The 18,152-nt window shown below is 42.0% G+C and overlaps 1 protein-coding gene across 7 annotated transcripts in view; it reads left to right on the plus strand.

Moving 5' to 3' along the window:
- LOC310670128 (contactin-6-like) overlaps positions 1-18,152 on the plus strand; it is a 199,204-nt gene that overhangs the window by 115,973 nt on the left and 65,079 nt on the right. For 6 of the 7 annotated variants that reach the window (XR_014507533.1, XM_083424816.1, XM_083424818.1 and 3 more), the window contains exons 6-8: positions 1,036-1,239; positions 4,331-4,433; positions 16,978-17,156. Coding sequence is in view for 6 of the 7 variants with exons in the window: in XM_083424816.1 (XP_083280942.1) it covers positions 1,036-1,239; positions 4,331-4,433; positions 16,978-17,156 (486 nt within the window). In the remaining variant the exon portion in view is untranslated. The remainder of the gene's footprint in view (positions 1-1,035; positions 1,240-4,330; positions 4,434-16,977; positions 17,157-18,152) is intronic. The other variant, XM_083424819.1, reaches the window with a different exon arrangement.

An 18,152-nucleotide genomic window follows, 5' to 3' on the forward strand; every position in this document is an offset into this window, starting at 1 on the left:
TGTCCCACACATATGAGCCAAGATAGGGAGTGAAAAAGTTTGCCTCCTCTAGACACACCCTTTAGTCTTGAGTTGCTTAGATGAAGTCCTTCCAAAGGAAGTAGTGAAAGAAAGGGAAGGGTGAGTTTTGCCAGACTTTATAAAGTCATTCCAAAGAAAGCAGTGTGAAGACAGAAGACTTAGAATTGGAAAACAATGTTTGGAGCTTTCTCAAGGGTAATGTAATCCACCCACTTGCTGTATTTGTCTTCCTTAGAACTAATTCAAAATCAGTTGTTACATGTAATTATCAGCTGTACTTGCAGATGTACGTGTGTCCAAGGACTGACAGTATTATATTAACCCATTGAGGATACAGTTCCTCCTAACTGATTAAAATGTGTTCCATTGCAATGTACCCAACAACTTAGAACGAGAAAGGGAAGCTTGTAAAGTAGCCCAACACATAGGCTCCTTGCCTCCTCACGGCTATCCACATTATCCCCAGGGCTGCTTCTCTCGAACCTGCTATACTTGATGACAACTCATTCTAGTGTGTGACTCATTTCCATTAAAAACTGTTCTGTTGGAGATGAAAATGGGTGATTTGTGGTGGCTCAAATCATTACTGATTTTGCATTCAACAGGTGTAGAATATGTATCTGTCAACTGGTGTTCTTCCTGCCACCTAGATCCCTGGCTGGATTTTAAAATGTTCTGCTATCCATGATTTGCTGTTGACTGTTGACATCACTGCATCCATATGTTTCCCTAACCCTAAGGCACTCTCATTGCAAATGGCAAATGGCAAAGAGAGTGGTGTTATTTCAGCATTTTATTTTCATTTAAAGAGTGGGGAGAAAACCACTTGAACAGGAAGAGGACAATGAATGAATCAGGATGAATGAAACACTACTTGAAGATTTACCGTTAGAGCCTTGCTTTTCTATGTTAGTTAACTTTATCAAAAACCGAAATCACAGTTTGCCTCCAATAGTGCTATCTCTCAGAGTTTTGCTAGGAAAATATGTGTAATAAGTGTTTGATGTTTTCCAGATTTATCCTATGCTTGGATTTTCAATGATAATCCCTTATATGTTCAGGAGGACAGTCGTCGATTTGTATCTCAAGAGACAGGAAATCTATACATCGCCAAAGTGGAACCTTCTGATGTGGGCAACTACACATGTGTTGTAACCAACACAGAAGCCAAACAAAGTGTGCAGGGCCCACCCACACCCCTTGTACTCCGTAGTGATGGTAAGGCTTGTTTTGCGTACAATCTCAGTTAAACCACATTAAAAATGCAGCCTGCCGACTTGTTAAGGTCTACAGAGGACTCTCTCTTGGTGATCCCACACAGAGTGAGGTTGGCAGTCGCGGGGTCCAGAAGAGCACTTTCTCTGTGGTAGCCCTGCAGGTTTAGAATGGCCTCCTTTCATGGGTGAATCATGACTGTATATTATTTTCATTCAGAAGACAGATTTAGATGCACTTATTTGCTTCTCCCACCTCCGTAATTTGTGATTATTATTAATGTTATGGTGCTTGCTTGCTTGTTTATTTATTTATTTATTATTGTTAATTGTGATTTTAATGTTACCCTTTGCTACACTGGGACTCTTGAATGAAGAGTAAACTATAAATACTTGCATATGATATCACCTTTATATTTTTGAAGTGCAAACTTTACATTAATCACAGAGCTCCTTTTGAGTCTATACAGTGGTGCCTCGCAAGACGAAAAGAATCCATTCCGCGAGTCTCTTCGTCTTGCGGTTTTTTCGTCTTGCGAAGCAACCCTATTAGCGGATTAGTGCTATTAGCGGTTTAGCGGCTATTAGCGGCTATTAAAGGCTTAAGGGATTAGCGGATTAGCTGCTAAAAGGCTATTAGCAGCTTAGTGCCTTAGAAAAAGGGGGTGGGGAGCGGAAAAAAATCACAAGAATCGCAAGACATTTTCGTCTTGCAAAGCAAGCCCATAGAGAAATTCGTCCTGCGAAGCGCATTGAAAAACGGAAAACCCTTTCGTCTAGCGGGTTTTCCGTCTTGCGAGGCATTCGTCTTGCGGGGCACCACTGTACTTTGAGTCTGCTCACCATTGCTAAAAGGAAATAATTGAGCAAATAAGCAAAGGACAATAGAGTGGCTTAAATACACTGCAAAAGTTTTTTTCAAATGCCAGGGATTTTTTTAAAATTTATTTTGGTGACATGATAGCAATCCTCTGTTAGAGATTGCTAGTCCCTGGGATTTCTGGGAAGAGCAAATAACTGTTAGGCCAGTCAGTTTGTAAGGAATATATGTCAACAGTAAACCAAGCACATTGCAGGGGAAAGAGACCTGATAAAATAAATCCTAATCCACATGCTAATGTTATTATTCCAAGAATGCTCAGATTCAGATGTGACAGGCTTGCATTGTTTAGAGCTACCAAGCAGAACACTAGATTTAATCCAGTTTAGTCACTGAAGTGAAAGGCACTCTTTTTTTTAAAAAAAAAAGCTTTTAATTAAATGTTTGCAGTTGAAAATACATAGCTGAGAAATCTTTTGGTGAAGTGTTTTTGAAATGGGTTGGCTCCTTCAAGCCCCTCTTAAGTGTAGCCAAAAAGGGCTCTCATAAAATAGCAACAACTATTGCAAGGCGTTATGTTCCAGACTGTAAAGCTGTGGGACATTTTCAGCCCAAAGGCACATTCCCCTGTGGGGAAGGACGATTGGCATAACTGGGAAAAGCAATGTATGTGACTTTGTACAACTGCCTACATTTCAGGAGGACAAAAATCATTTCTGTTCCTGTAGCAGGGGCATATTTGGCCCCTCGCCTTTTCCTCAAAGATGACTCAGGAGGATTGAAACCCAAAGGTAGGGGGTGGAGGACAGAGCCATTTGAGGCAGAGTGTACAAGATCTCACACAATTTTGGGAAAGATATCATGCAAAATCTTGAGAATCTTGCCCAAAATCAGTGCCGATGGTGGTGCCACTTCTCCACCAGCAGAGGACGTGGCAGGGCATGTAATGGTGACAGAACAGGTGGTGGCAGCAGGAGCAGGTATGTGGTGTACGGAGCAGCAAAACTTGTATAGACTACCTACATGAGTCAGAACCCTGAAATCAGACAGGAAGTCTACATGAGTAGCATTGGCTCCCTGCTGCAGAACACCAGGCCTACACCTTTGGAGATCTGTCAGGCCCACTGATGTGCTCCCCCTTCAGATATATACCAGATGCTTGAGATGCCAGAGATTTTTCTTACCAGCAGTTTGAGTAATCTCCTAATTTTTAACCTGCATAAAGTATAAAAAGGTAAAGGGACCCCTAACAGTTAAGTCCAGTAGCAGAAGACTCTGGGGTTGCGGCATTCATCTCACTTTACTGGCCGAGGGAGCCGACGTTTGTCCGCAGACAGTTTTTCCGGGTTATGTGGCCAGCACGACTAAGCAGCTTCTGGTGAAACCAGAGCAGCACATAGAAATGCCGTTTACCTTCCCGCCGGAGTGGTATCTATTTTTCTACTTGCACTATGACGTGCTTTCGAACTGCTAGGTTGGCAGGAGCAGGGACCGAGCATAGGGAGCTCACCCCGTCCTGGGGATTCGAACCACTGACCTTCTGATCAGCAAGCTGCAGAGGCTCAGTGGTTTAGACCACAGCGCCACCCGCATCCCTTGCAAGTATAAGTGTTTGCTCAGCACATCTATATTACATGGTTAATGTGGTTGGTGAGTAATAGGTTGTGCAGCCTGGTGGCATACTGTTACATCTATATGAAAAAAATTATTTTTAAAGCTTTTGAATATGTATTTAAAAAGAGAATAAAGCAGAAAAAATACTTTAAATTCAGTGGAAATGGGATCTATTCAGCTAGTTTTGTTGAAGAAAGGCTTAAAATGATATGTGGTGGAAGGTGTGAACAAAAATGTTTTGCAATTTCATCTAATGAGGGGTTTGCCCAGTTTCTCAGATGGAAACCCATTTCTCACGAGAGTTGGAGTGTGAAAGATATCCGACTTTAGGGCTGCATTTTTACAGAAATCAAGCCATCTTAGGAATTTGAAAAAGAATGTAATGTGCTGCATGACAACTGCCGGATGCTAGCTTCTTTTTCACAATATGGTTCAGGAGGTCAAGGGGAAGTCACTTGTATGATTTGATTTGTAGACTTCATATTAAGCACTTGCATGGTGATGAGGTTTTCCACAGTAGCCTGCTCATGTTCTCACTGGAAGACATTTACTAGCTTCCATAAGAAGTAAGGCCACCATTTTTAATGTCACACTGATAATCTGTTGTAGTAAGACAGGTCTGAGGCACAACTGGAGCGCTCCCTGTTTTGATGTTCAACAGGTGTGATGGGGGAGTACGAACCAAAGATTGAAGTGCGTTTTCCAGAAACAACACTGGCAGCAAAAGGCTCATCCGTTAAACTGGAATGCTTTGCCCTTGGAAAGTAAGGTTCTTCATTTTTATTTTTCTAAAATAAAAATAAAAAATCGCAATGCTTGTTTGCTGTAATAAAATAAGGACATTTCTCAAATAGTCTACCAAATGGGTATTGATTTGGATTTGAGTGATATCCCATGGTCATAGAAAGGTTTTTTAAATTACCTTACCTAGAAATGCTGCAGGTCTGCCTTATAGAGGACAAATATACCATCTCACCAGAGCAGGAGGCTGTCCAAACAACCCTCCTGCTGTACCCCTGCTGTTAGGCTGTGGGGAATGGGTGAATTTTCCACCAAGTCATTGGTTTTTCATTTCAACTTTTAATAGGTTGTTAGCAGTTTCCTGATAACCAAGCTCCTCCAGCTAAGCATTCATTCTCACAAAACTATAATATATCTTTCTGAAAGAATGCTGATTTTTAAGAATGTGTGTGTGTGTGTGTGTGTACACATTTTATCAATGGTATTAAATCCTTCAGTATGAGAAACTTATGCAAACTACTGCAAATGCTTCTGCTGTCCCAGTTTATGTTCCATTTATGCAAAACTGGTGATTTTTAAACTTCAGAGTACACCTATGCTTCAACATATAAGGCTTAATTTCTGATAATTTGATCCAAATAACTACAATATGGACACTTCAGAACAAGGTAACTAAGCATGCATTTCATTTCCCCCCTTAAACAGGGATATCTTAGAATCATAGAATCGTAGAGTTGGAAGGGACCCAAGGATCATCTAGTCCAACCCCCTACAATGCAGGAAACCCATCTAAAGCATCCATGAAAAAACATCCAAGGAATGAGAGTCCACAACTTCCCAAGGGAAACCGCTCCATCTTGAGCCGCTCCATCTCAGTTTTGGAGTGAAAGTCAATACCACTAAAATCACGATCAGCTCTGTCATGTGACAAGAGGAGACAATTGCCTCAGGCAGTGGGTGAGAGGATGACAAATTTCCACTCCTTCTCTTCATCCTTGCCATGGCTCCTACATCTAATTTCCCTCACCTTCCCAGCGCTTTACTTGTTAACTGATATGCAGCAGAAGTGCCTGTGCCTGTGCCTTGACTTTACCTCTTTTCCTCTTCCTCACCCTGCGGAACAACTCAGAGTTCTGGACGCTTGTGCATTTCCAAGTGGAAAGTACAATGATGTGTGTTGTCTCTGCATCACCTGCAAATATACGCTTACAAAACAAGCTGGGAAAGAGCTGTTAGCGTTATCCAAGTGCTAAGAAAGCTCCTGAGTGCCATTCTGTATTGTGCTGAATAGAGTCTGCCCACCTCTTGTCATGACGGGTGGGTATATTCTTACCATTGGGTTTTCTAAGCAGAGAAATTGTTGGCCTACACAACAGGCAGAAAGTGTGGTTCGCCACTGCAGTGCAGGGAGGAGTGTCTGACCCAACCATCATGGTTGCCTGGTGCAAGGGAACTGGGACAGGCATGTCCCTAGGCATGGGTAGCATTGTTAGCCGCAAAGGGTTGGCAGTGTGTGGTTAATGCTGTTACTTGTAGCACCCTCCGCTCCTTGAAAAAGAGGAGTAGAGGACTGTGAGGAGGAAGGATCCTACAGTGACTTCTCTCAGGCCAGGAACCATCAATGGATAGTTGAACCCAACAAGGATGATGAGACCCATCCTTCTCATCACCATTAACAGCAATGAAGAGGCCTTATTTATTTTACAAATGTGCTGTATTAATAAAGTTGTGGCCGTATTCACCCAAATATTGCCTCACATCTTCATTTGGGTTTAGGGGAAATGTGCCCATCTCTTATTCATTTTTAAAATAAGAAATAATTAGGGCAACCATAAAATCAATTTGCTTTGTTTTTTTAAACATCATTGCAAATGCAGTGTCAGCTCTTCAAGTTGACCCACATTAAAGAAGAGCTTAAACTGGGGTAAGGAAACAAACTAAATTGCACATCTTTAAGATGTGAAATGCTTGAAAAATAAATAAGGAAGCATTTTCTCACCAGCTAGCTTGCTTCTTTCCAATCCTCTTGGCAAAACACCACATCTGAAATGTTAGGTTCCTGTTCCGATTCCTAGATATATTTAGGTTTACTGTGACTTCTCTAGAGTATTATGACTAAATATTTTGGTCTGATTTAAAAAAAAACCAAAAACCCCACAATGAGCATTTTCTAGACAGCAAATTTTCCTCATAAAAGTTTCTTCATAAGTGTTAGATGGAATATTTGGAAAGAGAGTCCAGCAGATAAATGCTATTTCAGCCCTGCCTTCTTCTTATTCCTTGTTATGAGGGAAAACACAAATTGTGTGCATTATCTCTTAGTGGAATTAGTTTCAAAAGCTGAAGGTCAAAGGATTAATTTAGCTTTTGCTGTCTTTTATATTATTTGACAGCAGAAGACACAATTATAGTGAAATACCTGACAGAACAAAGACCAATTAGGGAGCCGAGGGGGGGGGGGGCGAGAGAGAGACTTACCCAAATTACAACCACAGCAGAGTTTAGGTTTTTAAAAAGAAAGCAACAATTTGTCATAATAGACCACAGAAATCACAGCTGGAGCTGAATTTGCCAAGAAAATAATGTAGGAACAGAGAATAAACTTGAAATTAACCCAATCCTAGGGTTTTGGTTCAGTCGAAAAAAGGGACAGAGCAATCCTTTGGAGGTTGGCTGGAGAGTCCAGGCTGGGTAAAATGTCCTAAGTCCTGCTGGGCGCATTGGCCAGGGTGGGAGGTCAGTGACAGCTCCCCCCCCCCTTTTTCTTTTACTTGGTCATTTTAGTAATTGGTAACTGTAGAGTTAAATATTGTATCCAGTTATTATGGGTTGGAGCAAAGACTCTACCTTCTAGCTTGTTGTGGTTACTTTCATTTTCCTGTGTTGTTGTGTGCTGGCCTTGCTTCTTCTGCATGCAGCCCTCCTAACTGTGTCCTATCATAGGAGCACAGTTGCCAAGCAGGAGTATGCAGTGTGAGGAAGTCCCTTAAGTACCCTTATTCCGTTAGAGCTCTTTGCAAACATGCAATTTTGCTCAGGGCCGAGACCTAAATAATCAAGCAGGAAAACTGGAAGGCTGAACCACTTAATTATTATGCCCTTTTGGAACTTATTTCCCCCACCCCGTGTCAGTGTTTGGTGCCAAAAGCCACCGGCACAGCTTTTCTCATCTCTGCTTTGTCTCATTTGTTTAACCAGGCATGGTCGTAATTATCTGAGCTGCAAATTTAATTTTATTGTGAAGTATCCTGAGAGGAGTGACATGAATGATGCAGCACAGATACTGTATGATTGACCGAGGGTTATTCTGCATGCGCCTTCATTTGAAGGGAGAGACAAGGTTTGCTTATTGGCTATTCCTGCGTTGTTCCAGTCAAACTGAAATTGATGCCCAGTGTGACTAGACTTGTCACTTCGAAGAAAATATTTTTCTTCTTCTCTGTTTTAATTTGGTAACTTATGGATTCCTGGGCCTGCTGCCTGTTCTGTAGGATATAAATAAAATAGTGACTGCAGCCAGTGTTCTTTCAATGCTTTGGAGCGTTCAGGCAAACGAATTATAGATTTATCTTCACTGCCATAGATGCACATTTCTGCACTGTGTCCACTTATTCATGCTGAAGTGTGTCGGGGGGGTGTCTTAATTATTTGTGAAGCATAACACATTTGAGATCTTGTAATTCCTTTTACACAAAGCTATGTTTGCATCAGTGGCTATCATGCCAAAAAACACCCCTTTATCTGCATCTTTTAAACGAGGAAATAGGGCCTCATTAATACTATTATTAGCATAATGCAAACATCAGTACCACAGTGACATCTGCAATTATATCCAACTTGCAACCAAACCACAGATTACACTAATGCAAATGCAAAAACCAGGTCAGACTGAGGACAGAGGGCATCATGTACTGCGTTGTCACAGGAAATAATAAAAAAGTACAATACACTAATGAAGCAAGTTATGGTAGTACAACTGCGCCACTACAAAGGAGTTGCAAAATGCCCTGTATTATTCAAAAATTACCATAGAGAAAGTATGCTATCTCCAGGAAAGTAGTGAAACATGATTCTACCCATACTGACAGTTTATGGACTGGACATGGCAGGACATGGCAGGACAATATTACAATTATTATTTTTAAAAGTCTTAAGCTAGTGCTAGGGTGTGTTGAATCCTTTCTGGAGCAGGAGTATGCCATTTACCATTTTAAGATTTTAGAAGTACAGTGGTGCCTCGCAAGACGAAATTAATTCGTTCCGCGAGTCTCTTCGTCTAGCGGTTTTTTCGTCTTGCGAGGCATTCGTCTTGCGGGGCACCACTGTACTTGCACCAGGACTTTTGGCTATGCAACAGAATTTCCCTTCCCACTTCTCATGTGCATCCCCTCCCTCCCAATCCCTCTACAAATATACTACATAGGGTTCAGAGAACCCCCCTAATGTGCTTAGGGTGGCCGAACAAGACTTCACCAGCATTGGGTACATTGCAATAACAATTTAGTGTCTGAAAGTTGACAGCTTGTGGGAAATTCAAGTTGAAGCTGGCCTAAATCAAAGCAGTCAAGAATTCTGGCAAGAATTCCAGTTCTGAACGTCTTCAGGGTTTGTTCTTCAAAATGGGAATTGAAATTTTGCTTTGAAATTTCTCATTAAAAAAAAATGGACTGGCATAATTGAAAAATCCTGTAAAGTTTGAATATTGCAAATATTAACTTCATGTCGAAAAGTATCCCATAAGTATTTCAAGCATATTTTGCCCAGTTATATGCTTTCCTTCCGAATCACTATCGCATCCAGTATCAGGGGGGAAACATACAATATACTGTTGTTAGCAAAGGTTATTTTTTCTGATTATATTATTAGACACAACGTATAAACACTAGAGTATGGAATTACTTACTAATGGGTATTTGTAGAACTGAAGTAATAAAGTGAAATCTGCCCTTAATTCAAACACTGTATTTTTCCAGTGTCTTTAAATTATCACATAAAACATGGACTCTTATTAAAATGAACAGTAGCAAAACCTCTCTCTTTGGATATGAAATTTTAATGTGGTCTTTTTGCAAGAGTTCTTTTTTTCCTCCTTGTTAAAATATTTCCACTTCTTAGTTGCAATGGATCACTGCTAAGCAGGCCTTTCATAATGAATTGAGAGTCATGTGTCGCCACAGCTTCAGAACCAAAATCTCATTCCAAGTATGTTTACTCAGGAGACCAATTGATTCATATAAGACATTTCCATGTAAGGGTATAAATGACTGTAACCTCTTCACATGAACCTGAGGCCAGGTGAATGCCATTATTTTCGTAGTTGTTCTTATATTGTTCTAGGAATGTATGAACAACTCTAAGAGCACCCTTAACAAACTATAGTTCCCAGGATTCTTTGGGGGAAGCCATGACTGTTGAAAGTGGTATGATACTGCTTTAAAGGTATAGTGCAGATATGACCTGTGTGCATAATTTGGCTCCATCCCATTTTTGCATTGACCTGGGGTTTAGTTTTTGTTTTTTGTTTTTTTTTTTGCAAAAATGTGCATTTAAATAACTTTTAAATAAGTATTTTTTAATTTCAAAATAAGCATTTCTAACTGTATTTTTCTCACAAAATACATATTATGAAGTGTATTTTGATCATATATAATCAGTCAAGAACTTCATAGAAACATCTTAGAAGTGCAGATTCAGTTCTGATCTGTACATTAGTCATAGAAGATCAGTTCATAGATTATGACCAGATGTCAGGAACCAGACTGAAGGGTATTGCTCTGAGGAAGAATGGTGGGAGCCCCCCCCCCCCCCGTGCAAGGACCTGATCCTGAAGCTCCTCTTGACCTAGAGCAACAGTTTGCGGAAGGACACAGTTCAGAAACTGACAGTTGGGCTGAGCTGGGAGAAGAACAACCAAGGGGAGAGGAACGGGAAGAGAGAGAGCTGGTTGAATCTCCCTCACTAGAAAGTGTGCAGGCCATGAGCCCCTAGAGCCCGGCATCTGGATAGGGTAGCTTCTCGGAAGGCTCAGTGGTGGAGGGATCATGTGGTGAGGAGAACGGACGCTGAATGTTTGTGCTGTGTTCAAGAAACCTCTCTCTTGCTGCAAAAGACTGCTTTTGCTTTGTGCTGTTATCTACAGAGAGGGGGAAGGTAAGCCTTGCCTGGCTACCTGACACCAGATCAGGTCAATTCATATCAAAATTCATAAAGATCAACTTCCTAAAGCATCCTTATTGATCCCACACAGCACTCTGTGGTAATAGTCTCTACCCAGAATTGCTGAGGATTGGCTAAGTGAACGTAGTGTTGGCTTTGGGCTTTTCTTTGAACAGCACGGACAAATTCATTGCACTTGCTTTTCTTCCTGAGCTGTTTGGAACTAAAACACAGCCTTCATGTTGTCCAGGAGACACACAAGCTTTCTCAGTGTCAGCATCTTGTACATTCCCTCCACACACGAAAACATGTGGACGCTGCATCTTGGGTGTGATGTTGTGGGGCAACAGGAAGTTTGTGGAACCTGTGGATTTGGTTTCTTTTCAGCAAGATAATATTGAAAGCTGTTCAGCAATATCCTAATATTGAAAACTGTTCAGCAATATCCTAACACTCATCAGGTAAAAGGCCCCTGAATCCATCTGGTGACCCATATATAAAGGCTTCCTGTCTTTGCAGCATGCACCGCAAGTTCTCATTTGCTAGCCTTCACCTGCCAAATGGGTATATCCTTACCAATTCAGAGAGAATCCTCTTTGTTCCTGTCCACTACAGCCTGACCTAAATATTTCTGCAGTACAAAAGATATTCTCCTCTTCATGATAAGCAGTCTACCATTTCTCTATGCATTGTCATACTGGGATTATGGCTTCTGCTTGCCTCCTATTAACGCAAAGGGAACACATGGAGAGTTGCAGGAAAGATGCATGAAACCGAATGCAGGCAGCAATGGGAGTTCCAGATATTATACCACAGCAAAGTGTCCTGGTTTAGTTGGGGCCGCCCTACTCTGCAGCACAATTGATAATCCACCCCTGCCTAGAATTCCTTATCACTTTCTTGATTCTTGTATCATTTCTAGCAGCTCAGCACAAAGCCATTATCCTTGGGAGAGAATAAAGCACAGCTAAGTGTTTAATGCAACAACTTATCTAAGTAAAGCAATGGTAATGCACACACTGCCTTTATGTGTCAGACAGCTTTAGTCTCATGGAAAAGAATAAAAATACACAGGCACACACAAAAGAAGGAAAGGGAGAAGGGAAAGGAGGAGGAGGAGGAAAGGACTTGTTGGGAAAGATCCCTGAGGAAGTAATTATGAGTATTTGATATGGAAAAGGAAAACAAGAGGACAGCCTCATCGCAGGACACAGTAAACCTGAGCTGACAGCCTGACAGAAGAGGCTTCTCCTCATGGAGTGCCGCCTCTAGCTTTGGTGGTTCATTGCCAACTTTGTCTTATTCCAGAAGTTACATTAAAAAAAGACTCTGCAGTTTACAGAGCTTAGAAAAGTATGCAAATGGTTCATTTCTGAGTAAGATAAGTGTAGGTGGTAAGTTCTTAATTTCCCCCATCCTCTACTAAAATGAGTGTTTTTAATTTAATTGTTGAGAGTTCCTGCTGTTTTTAAACAAACAAAACTAAACACCATCAAAATCGACGGTGGGTTTGGAATCAAATTCTGTAACCAGTTTTAATGAAAAGAAGTCATTTGCCTATGGCTAAAATATGTGACATTGGTTTAAAAGCCTGTAATACCCTCAAGAATGCCACCCATGATCTATATCAATCTACTACAAGTCTACTCCAATTACATCTCTTCTTTGACCTGATCAGAAAACGTTTCACAGTCATACAAGAGATGATAGAAGTTTGAAAAACGAGTTCCAATTAGAGCAGCGCTTCTTGGTATGGATGCCCAAGTCTACATTAAAAATGAAAAATAACAACTGACAGTGAAGGGCTGGATGGAACACAAACTTTGCATGGATCAGGTTTCAGGCCAACTCCCCAGGATCTCTAGTTAAAGCGTTAGCTGGGGACAGATCAAACACACCCAATAGATTGTGCCAACAATGGCATGAAGTGCTAGAATTCAAGAGGCACCATTTTATTCTTGAAAACTCTCACAGAGGGAAGAGTTTCCCTGGTCACAGAACCCGAGAACAGTTCCCCTGCCATTTTTTCACATACTTCAGTCTTTCCCCCCTCATTCCATTCACTTATGGATTAAGGAAGAGCCCAGTGGCTCTCCTAGGTTTCAGGCATTAGTCTACCCCAGACCTACCAGGAGATGTCAGGAACTGAACCCGGGACCTTTTGCATGGAGTGCCCTACTTCTGAGTTGCAGCTCTTCCACTCAGCGGGCAGCATAATTGTTACCCAAGTTTACAATATTATCTGAGTTGTCCCTGCAGGTACCGGCGCTAACAATATGTCTGTCTGAAATGTTTGCCAGTCAGAATAGATCTTACTGGACTAGATAGGGGTGGCCAGGGTGCTTTTTGGCTCTGCAAAACTGTGTCAGGAGAGAATGCTCTTGTGTCAGGTGTGAGATACATGGGTATGGTTGGTGGAACAAGGCCTTGTGGGCCAAATTCAAACTCTTGGTGAGCCAAGTTTCATCTGTGGGTTGGAGGTTCCTTGCTCCTGATATAGACTAGTTGTCTAGCACAGTATAAAGCAGCTTTGTAGGATCACAATACTGTAGAGTTGTGGGTTTTTCAATTCTGCAGACATTGATTAGGTCTGGGCCAAGTCTACAAAGGTATCATGAGCCCCAAGTTCTCCAGTGGAAAGGTGTTTTGGATTTCCACAAGCAAAAAGCCGGAAGGTTAAGCAATTGTATTTGTTTTATTTAGTAAAACAAGTTATACCCCCATCATTCCACTATAAAATAGCATTCAGAGCAACCAGTAACACCCCCCTAAAATATAACACAAACATAAACAATTCAAATGTTATACAGTCATACCTCGGGTTACAGCCACTTCAGGTTGCGTTTTTTTGGGTTGCGGACCGCCGAAACCCAGAAGTACTGAAACGGGTTACTTCCAAGTTTTGGCGGTCGTGCATGCACAGAAGTGCCGAATCGCAACCCGCACATGCACAGACACAGGTTGCAAACGTGCATCTGGCATGGATCACATTCGCAATGTGATCCACTGTAGAAAACTGATAGGAAGATAGTACTGCTGATAGTTTAAATATCAGAGTGCTTCAAAAGTGCAGAGTCTCGGGGAAAGATGTACTTACAATGGATCACACCTGCCAAGAAGACTCGTGAGACGAAACATTAGGATAATGGCCATATTTCTTAATATAACAGCTTGGAAGAACTGCAGACAGTTTAACCAATCAACCAAATTCAGAAAGTACAGGCAAGTGAGAATTTTAGTTAATTCTGGTAGAACAGCATCCCTTCAGATCCTTTAGCATGTCATACAGTTGCAGATGGTGACTCCCCAGCAAACTGGGCAGCAGCGGGGGGCTTGATTACTAGGTGAGCCTTGAATGTGAATTTCACACATGCATCTGGGTGCTACTGTCCAGCATTCACGCAAAATGTGCATGTCAGACCTTAAAGGACATCCCCATAAGTCCCACCAGTCCTACTGCCTGGCAGATCACTAAAGGGTATCCTTAACCCAATAATGCCTCGGTGAACCTGCTGTTTCTCTCCCCAACCACCTCACCTGCCCACACTCCTTATACAAAGGTTGAAGAGCTTGGGATGAAGATCCATCAGGCCCCCCACATGGTCCTCCCCTCAACCTTCTCCCTTTGGGGGTGTTTTCCTTGAGGAAGGATAAAAACAAATGCACACCTGCTACAAGAATAATATTCCTTCTGCTTATTGGTTTCTATCTCCATATAGCAGTGGTTCCCAATTAGCTAAGTACTGCAGACCCCCTGTTTTTCAAAAGCCAAGCCATGGACCTCCTGCTTTTGAAAATTTTGTTATCTCTATGGTAGTTTTTGTTATGTGAATGGTGCCACAGACCCCCTTGGGTGGGCTACAAGGCCCCGCTGTGGTCCACGGATCACCAGTTGGGAACCACTTCTGCTATACAGTATTATTCAGTTTTCAAACACTGGTAAAACCTGCAGCTGATTCCATGCAGTGGGACACAGGCCCATGTGCCTACTTCCTACTGCACCTTGGAAGTGGATTGTGCAAACTCAAAGCCCCAAGTTGCTCAATAAAAGATGGAGAGCCAGACAGTGGCCACCATCTACCCAACCAACACTTTTTATTGCGATTATTTATATGAATCAGAACAGTTTGTGTCGGATAGATTTGCATCGCATCTGAAACTCTGCATATCTCTTTCTGTGGCAGTGGCGGCGGCAACAGTGTTATTGCCAACACTGCCTCAAAGTCTCTGTTAAAAGCTGTTCTGAAGGCATTTTTCAGTCTTTCTGCTGCAGCAAAGCAGCTTATTTTCCTTTGCAGGAGCATGAAAGGCTGCCGTGAAATGCAAGACTATTAATATTTCAAAGTGTTCTGGTGACATAATAAATCAAGAAAGTGAGCCTTGTGTGTTTTCTGATGTTGCCAGAAACTCTGGAAGTATTTATAGCCATGTTCACACTTGAGTGTTTTATCATATAAAGAACATTGATCTAAATATAAATTAAAATGATAAAAAGCTATAAAAATGCAAAACAAAGCATTGCTCTCCCTAGTCGATAAAAGTTCTCCTTATTCCAGTCTCTCTAGGCCCCTCCTTCTGCTCATCACTCCTTTGCCTTTTGCTTGTAATTTATAATTCTCAGCTTCCTCTTTTAGTGTCATGTCTAATGTTCCATAGGTTTGATTTGTAGTGATCCACTCAAACAGAGTAAAGCTTTTGTTTGTTGTAAAATGCAACCAGTTTGAGGCGAGTTTGCGTGTGGCTTCCTTCTCTGCGCTATTCTCTCTGCAGATTCACATTTCTTGTTCCTGCCTGAGGGGATGGATTTGAGTTAGATTATCTTTAAGGCACCTTCAACGCTGTGCTTTGCTTCCTCTTAGACATTTCAAGTGCATCTCAGCAACAGTAGCAAGGCTTCTAGGATCTCTACTCCTAGATCTTGTCGTTAAGCAGGCTTATTGTGAAAATAAAACATCATGCTTCATGTGATGCTTGCAAGCATATGTGTGTGTGTGGTGTGTGTGTGTGTGTGTGTGTGTGTGTGTGTGTGTGTATTTGTGGAAATCCATGTATTGAAGTTAACACCTGACGAAGTAATCTGTATCCTATCAAATCTCATGCCTGGATAACGTCAACAGTCTTTACAATTTACAGTCTTTACAATGTTAGAACCTTTTGGCAATTTACAATTGCAACGTTAGAGCTGTTTGGAAATTCTACCATACCGGTAAAAGTATATTTCTGGATTCCTTCTCAAGTCTGTTTTGTGCAATGCCTGCAAACACCTGCTCTCCCTTTTCAATTTCCCTACAAATTATTTACTTATTGCATTCACATCCCACCTTTTTCTCTGAGGAGCTCAAGATGATGCACATGGTTCTCCCCATCGTCATGTAATCTCCACAACAAACACTGTGAGGTCGGTTAAGCTGAGAGGCAGTGACTGGCCCAAGGTCGCCCAGTGAGCTTCATGGCCAAGGGGGAGATAACCTGTATCTCCCAGATCTTAGGCCGAGACTCTAACCACTGCACCTCACAGGCTCTCAGTAGCACCAAACATTTGGAAAGTGGAGCCTTGACAGATTTTAGGACTAGTTGCGTATTTCAGTTTGAAATGGAACCTCCCCCCCCCCCCCCACCTTATACTGTATATAATATCAAAGTCTCACATCAAATATGACTGATCTGTAGAAAGGACTTTATGATCTTAAAAAATCATATATATATGTATATATATATATATATATAATATAATGGTTCTAGGGGATGCTCGTGCGTAAGCCGGTGCTTATCTCCCCGGCTGGGTGCAAACACCTGGCTGGGTTGCCTAAGTGAACCTTTTCTGTCCGGACAGCCACTCACCCATGGCTGACTCAATCACTGGCAGAATCCGTCAGTGGGCGTTTCTTAAACTTCTTCCAGCAAAGAAGCTCTTTGACGCCTAATCTTCTCCTACTCTCTCTGCATGAAAGCCTTCTGCGCAAGGAGGGCGTGGGCAACGGAGGACCCCTACTCTCCCCGCTGGTCCCAGGCAAGGAGTCATGGGACCGCCTCGCCGCTTCCCCCATCTGCCCCCCTTCTCCACTGGTGCTACGCTGATTCTCTTCCTCAGAAGATGGGCTGCTTCTCCCAATCCCTGGACGCTCTCTGGAATCCCTCTGGCTTTTGCTCTCTCCCTCCGGCACTGATGGCAGTTCCCTGACTATATATATATATATATATATATATATATATATATATATATAGTGTTAATCCCACAATTCTCTAAAAGGCTAAAACTCACAGAAAAGTTTGGGATCATTTCAGAACAATAACTTCTTAAGTTTTTTGGTGCTTGCTGATAATTTCAAAAGTTCAAGGACTTACTTTCTCCCTTCATATAAAAAGGATTACGTAGACTCTTACATTGTCTAATGACTTATATTCATTTAGTCCAGTTCCCAGTATCATCTGGAGGAAACCTGATGGTAGCCCATTGGCTAGAAAAATCCACACATCCAAAGGAATCCTTGAAATCCCAGACTTTCAGCAAGAAGATGAAGGTTCCTACGAATGCATTGCAGGAAACATTCGGGGACGGAATGCTGCAAAAGGCCAGCTGCTTATATATGGTGAGAAAATTGAATTATTTCCAGATAGAATACCAGCACTATTGAGAAATACTACTTACACCCTTTGTTTAGTCCTCACAGGAAGAAATCAAGGACAAAAATAATAAAATGACTGGTGAGCTGAAATGTTGTTCAGAATTCAGTGAATATGAAATATTGTGCATCAGTGGTAGACTAAAAATGTAGCTAATAGCATCCTAGGGCTACAAAGGTAAATACAAAGAAAAATGGAGGGGAAAAGTGGTTTCATACATACAAAATATTAAGTGGCCGAGAGAAATTTTGTCATCTTCTCTTCCCCCCGTTAAGGGACAGGGGTAGCACTGTGGGTTAAACCACAGAGTCTAGGACTTGCCTATCAGAAGGTCGGTGGTTCGAATCCCCGCAATGGGGTGAGCTCCTGTTGCTCGGTCCCAGTTCCTGCCCACCTAGCAGTTCAAAAGCACATCAAAGTGCAAGTAGATAAATAGGGACCGCTTACCAGTGGGAGGGTAAATGCTGTTCCATGTGCTGCGCTGGCTCGCCAGATGCAGCTTGTCACGCTGGCCACGTGACCTGGAAGCTGTACACCGGCTCCCTCGGCCAATAAAGCGAGATGAGTGCCGTAACCCCAGAGTCGGTCACGACTGGACCTAATGATCAGGGGTCCCTTTACCTTTACCTTCCCCCCATTTATCCATGACAGAGCTCCCTAACTTTGTGCCCAGCAGATTTTCAGGCTATAATTCCCATTTATCCTGACCATGGGCCATGCTGTTTGAGGGTTATGGAAGTTGAGTTCCCAGACAGATAGAGGGCAACAGGTTGGGAAAGACAGGACTAAACAAGGAAGAAGATCCCAGTGGTTTGTGGTGATGGTTGTGGACTTTTTGGAAAAGGCACTGCCAACACGTCCTTCTGGAAACAGAAAAAGGTGAAATATTTAGGGATATGGCTGACTGCAAGGAATCTTAATCTATTTCAAGATACAGGTCGGTAGCCGTGTTGGTCTTACGC

Source organism: Podarcis tiliguerta (genome assembly GCF_965153285.1).
Source record: "Podarcis tiliguerta genome assembly, chromosome: 2".
NCBI lineage: Eukaryota > Metazoa > Chordata > Lepidosauria > Squamata > Lacertidae > Podarcis > Podarcis tiliguerta.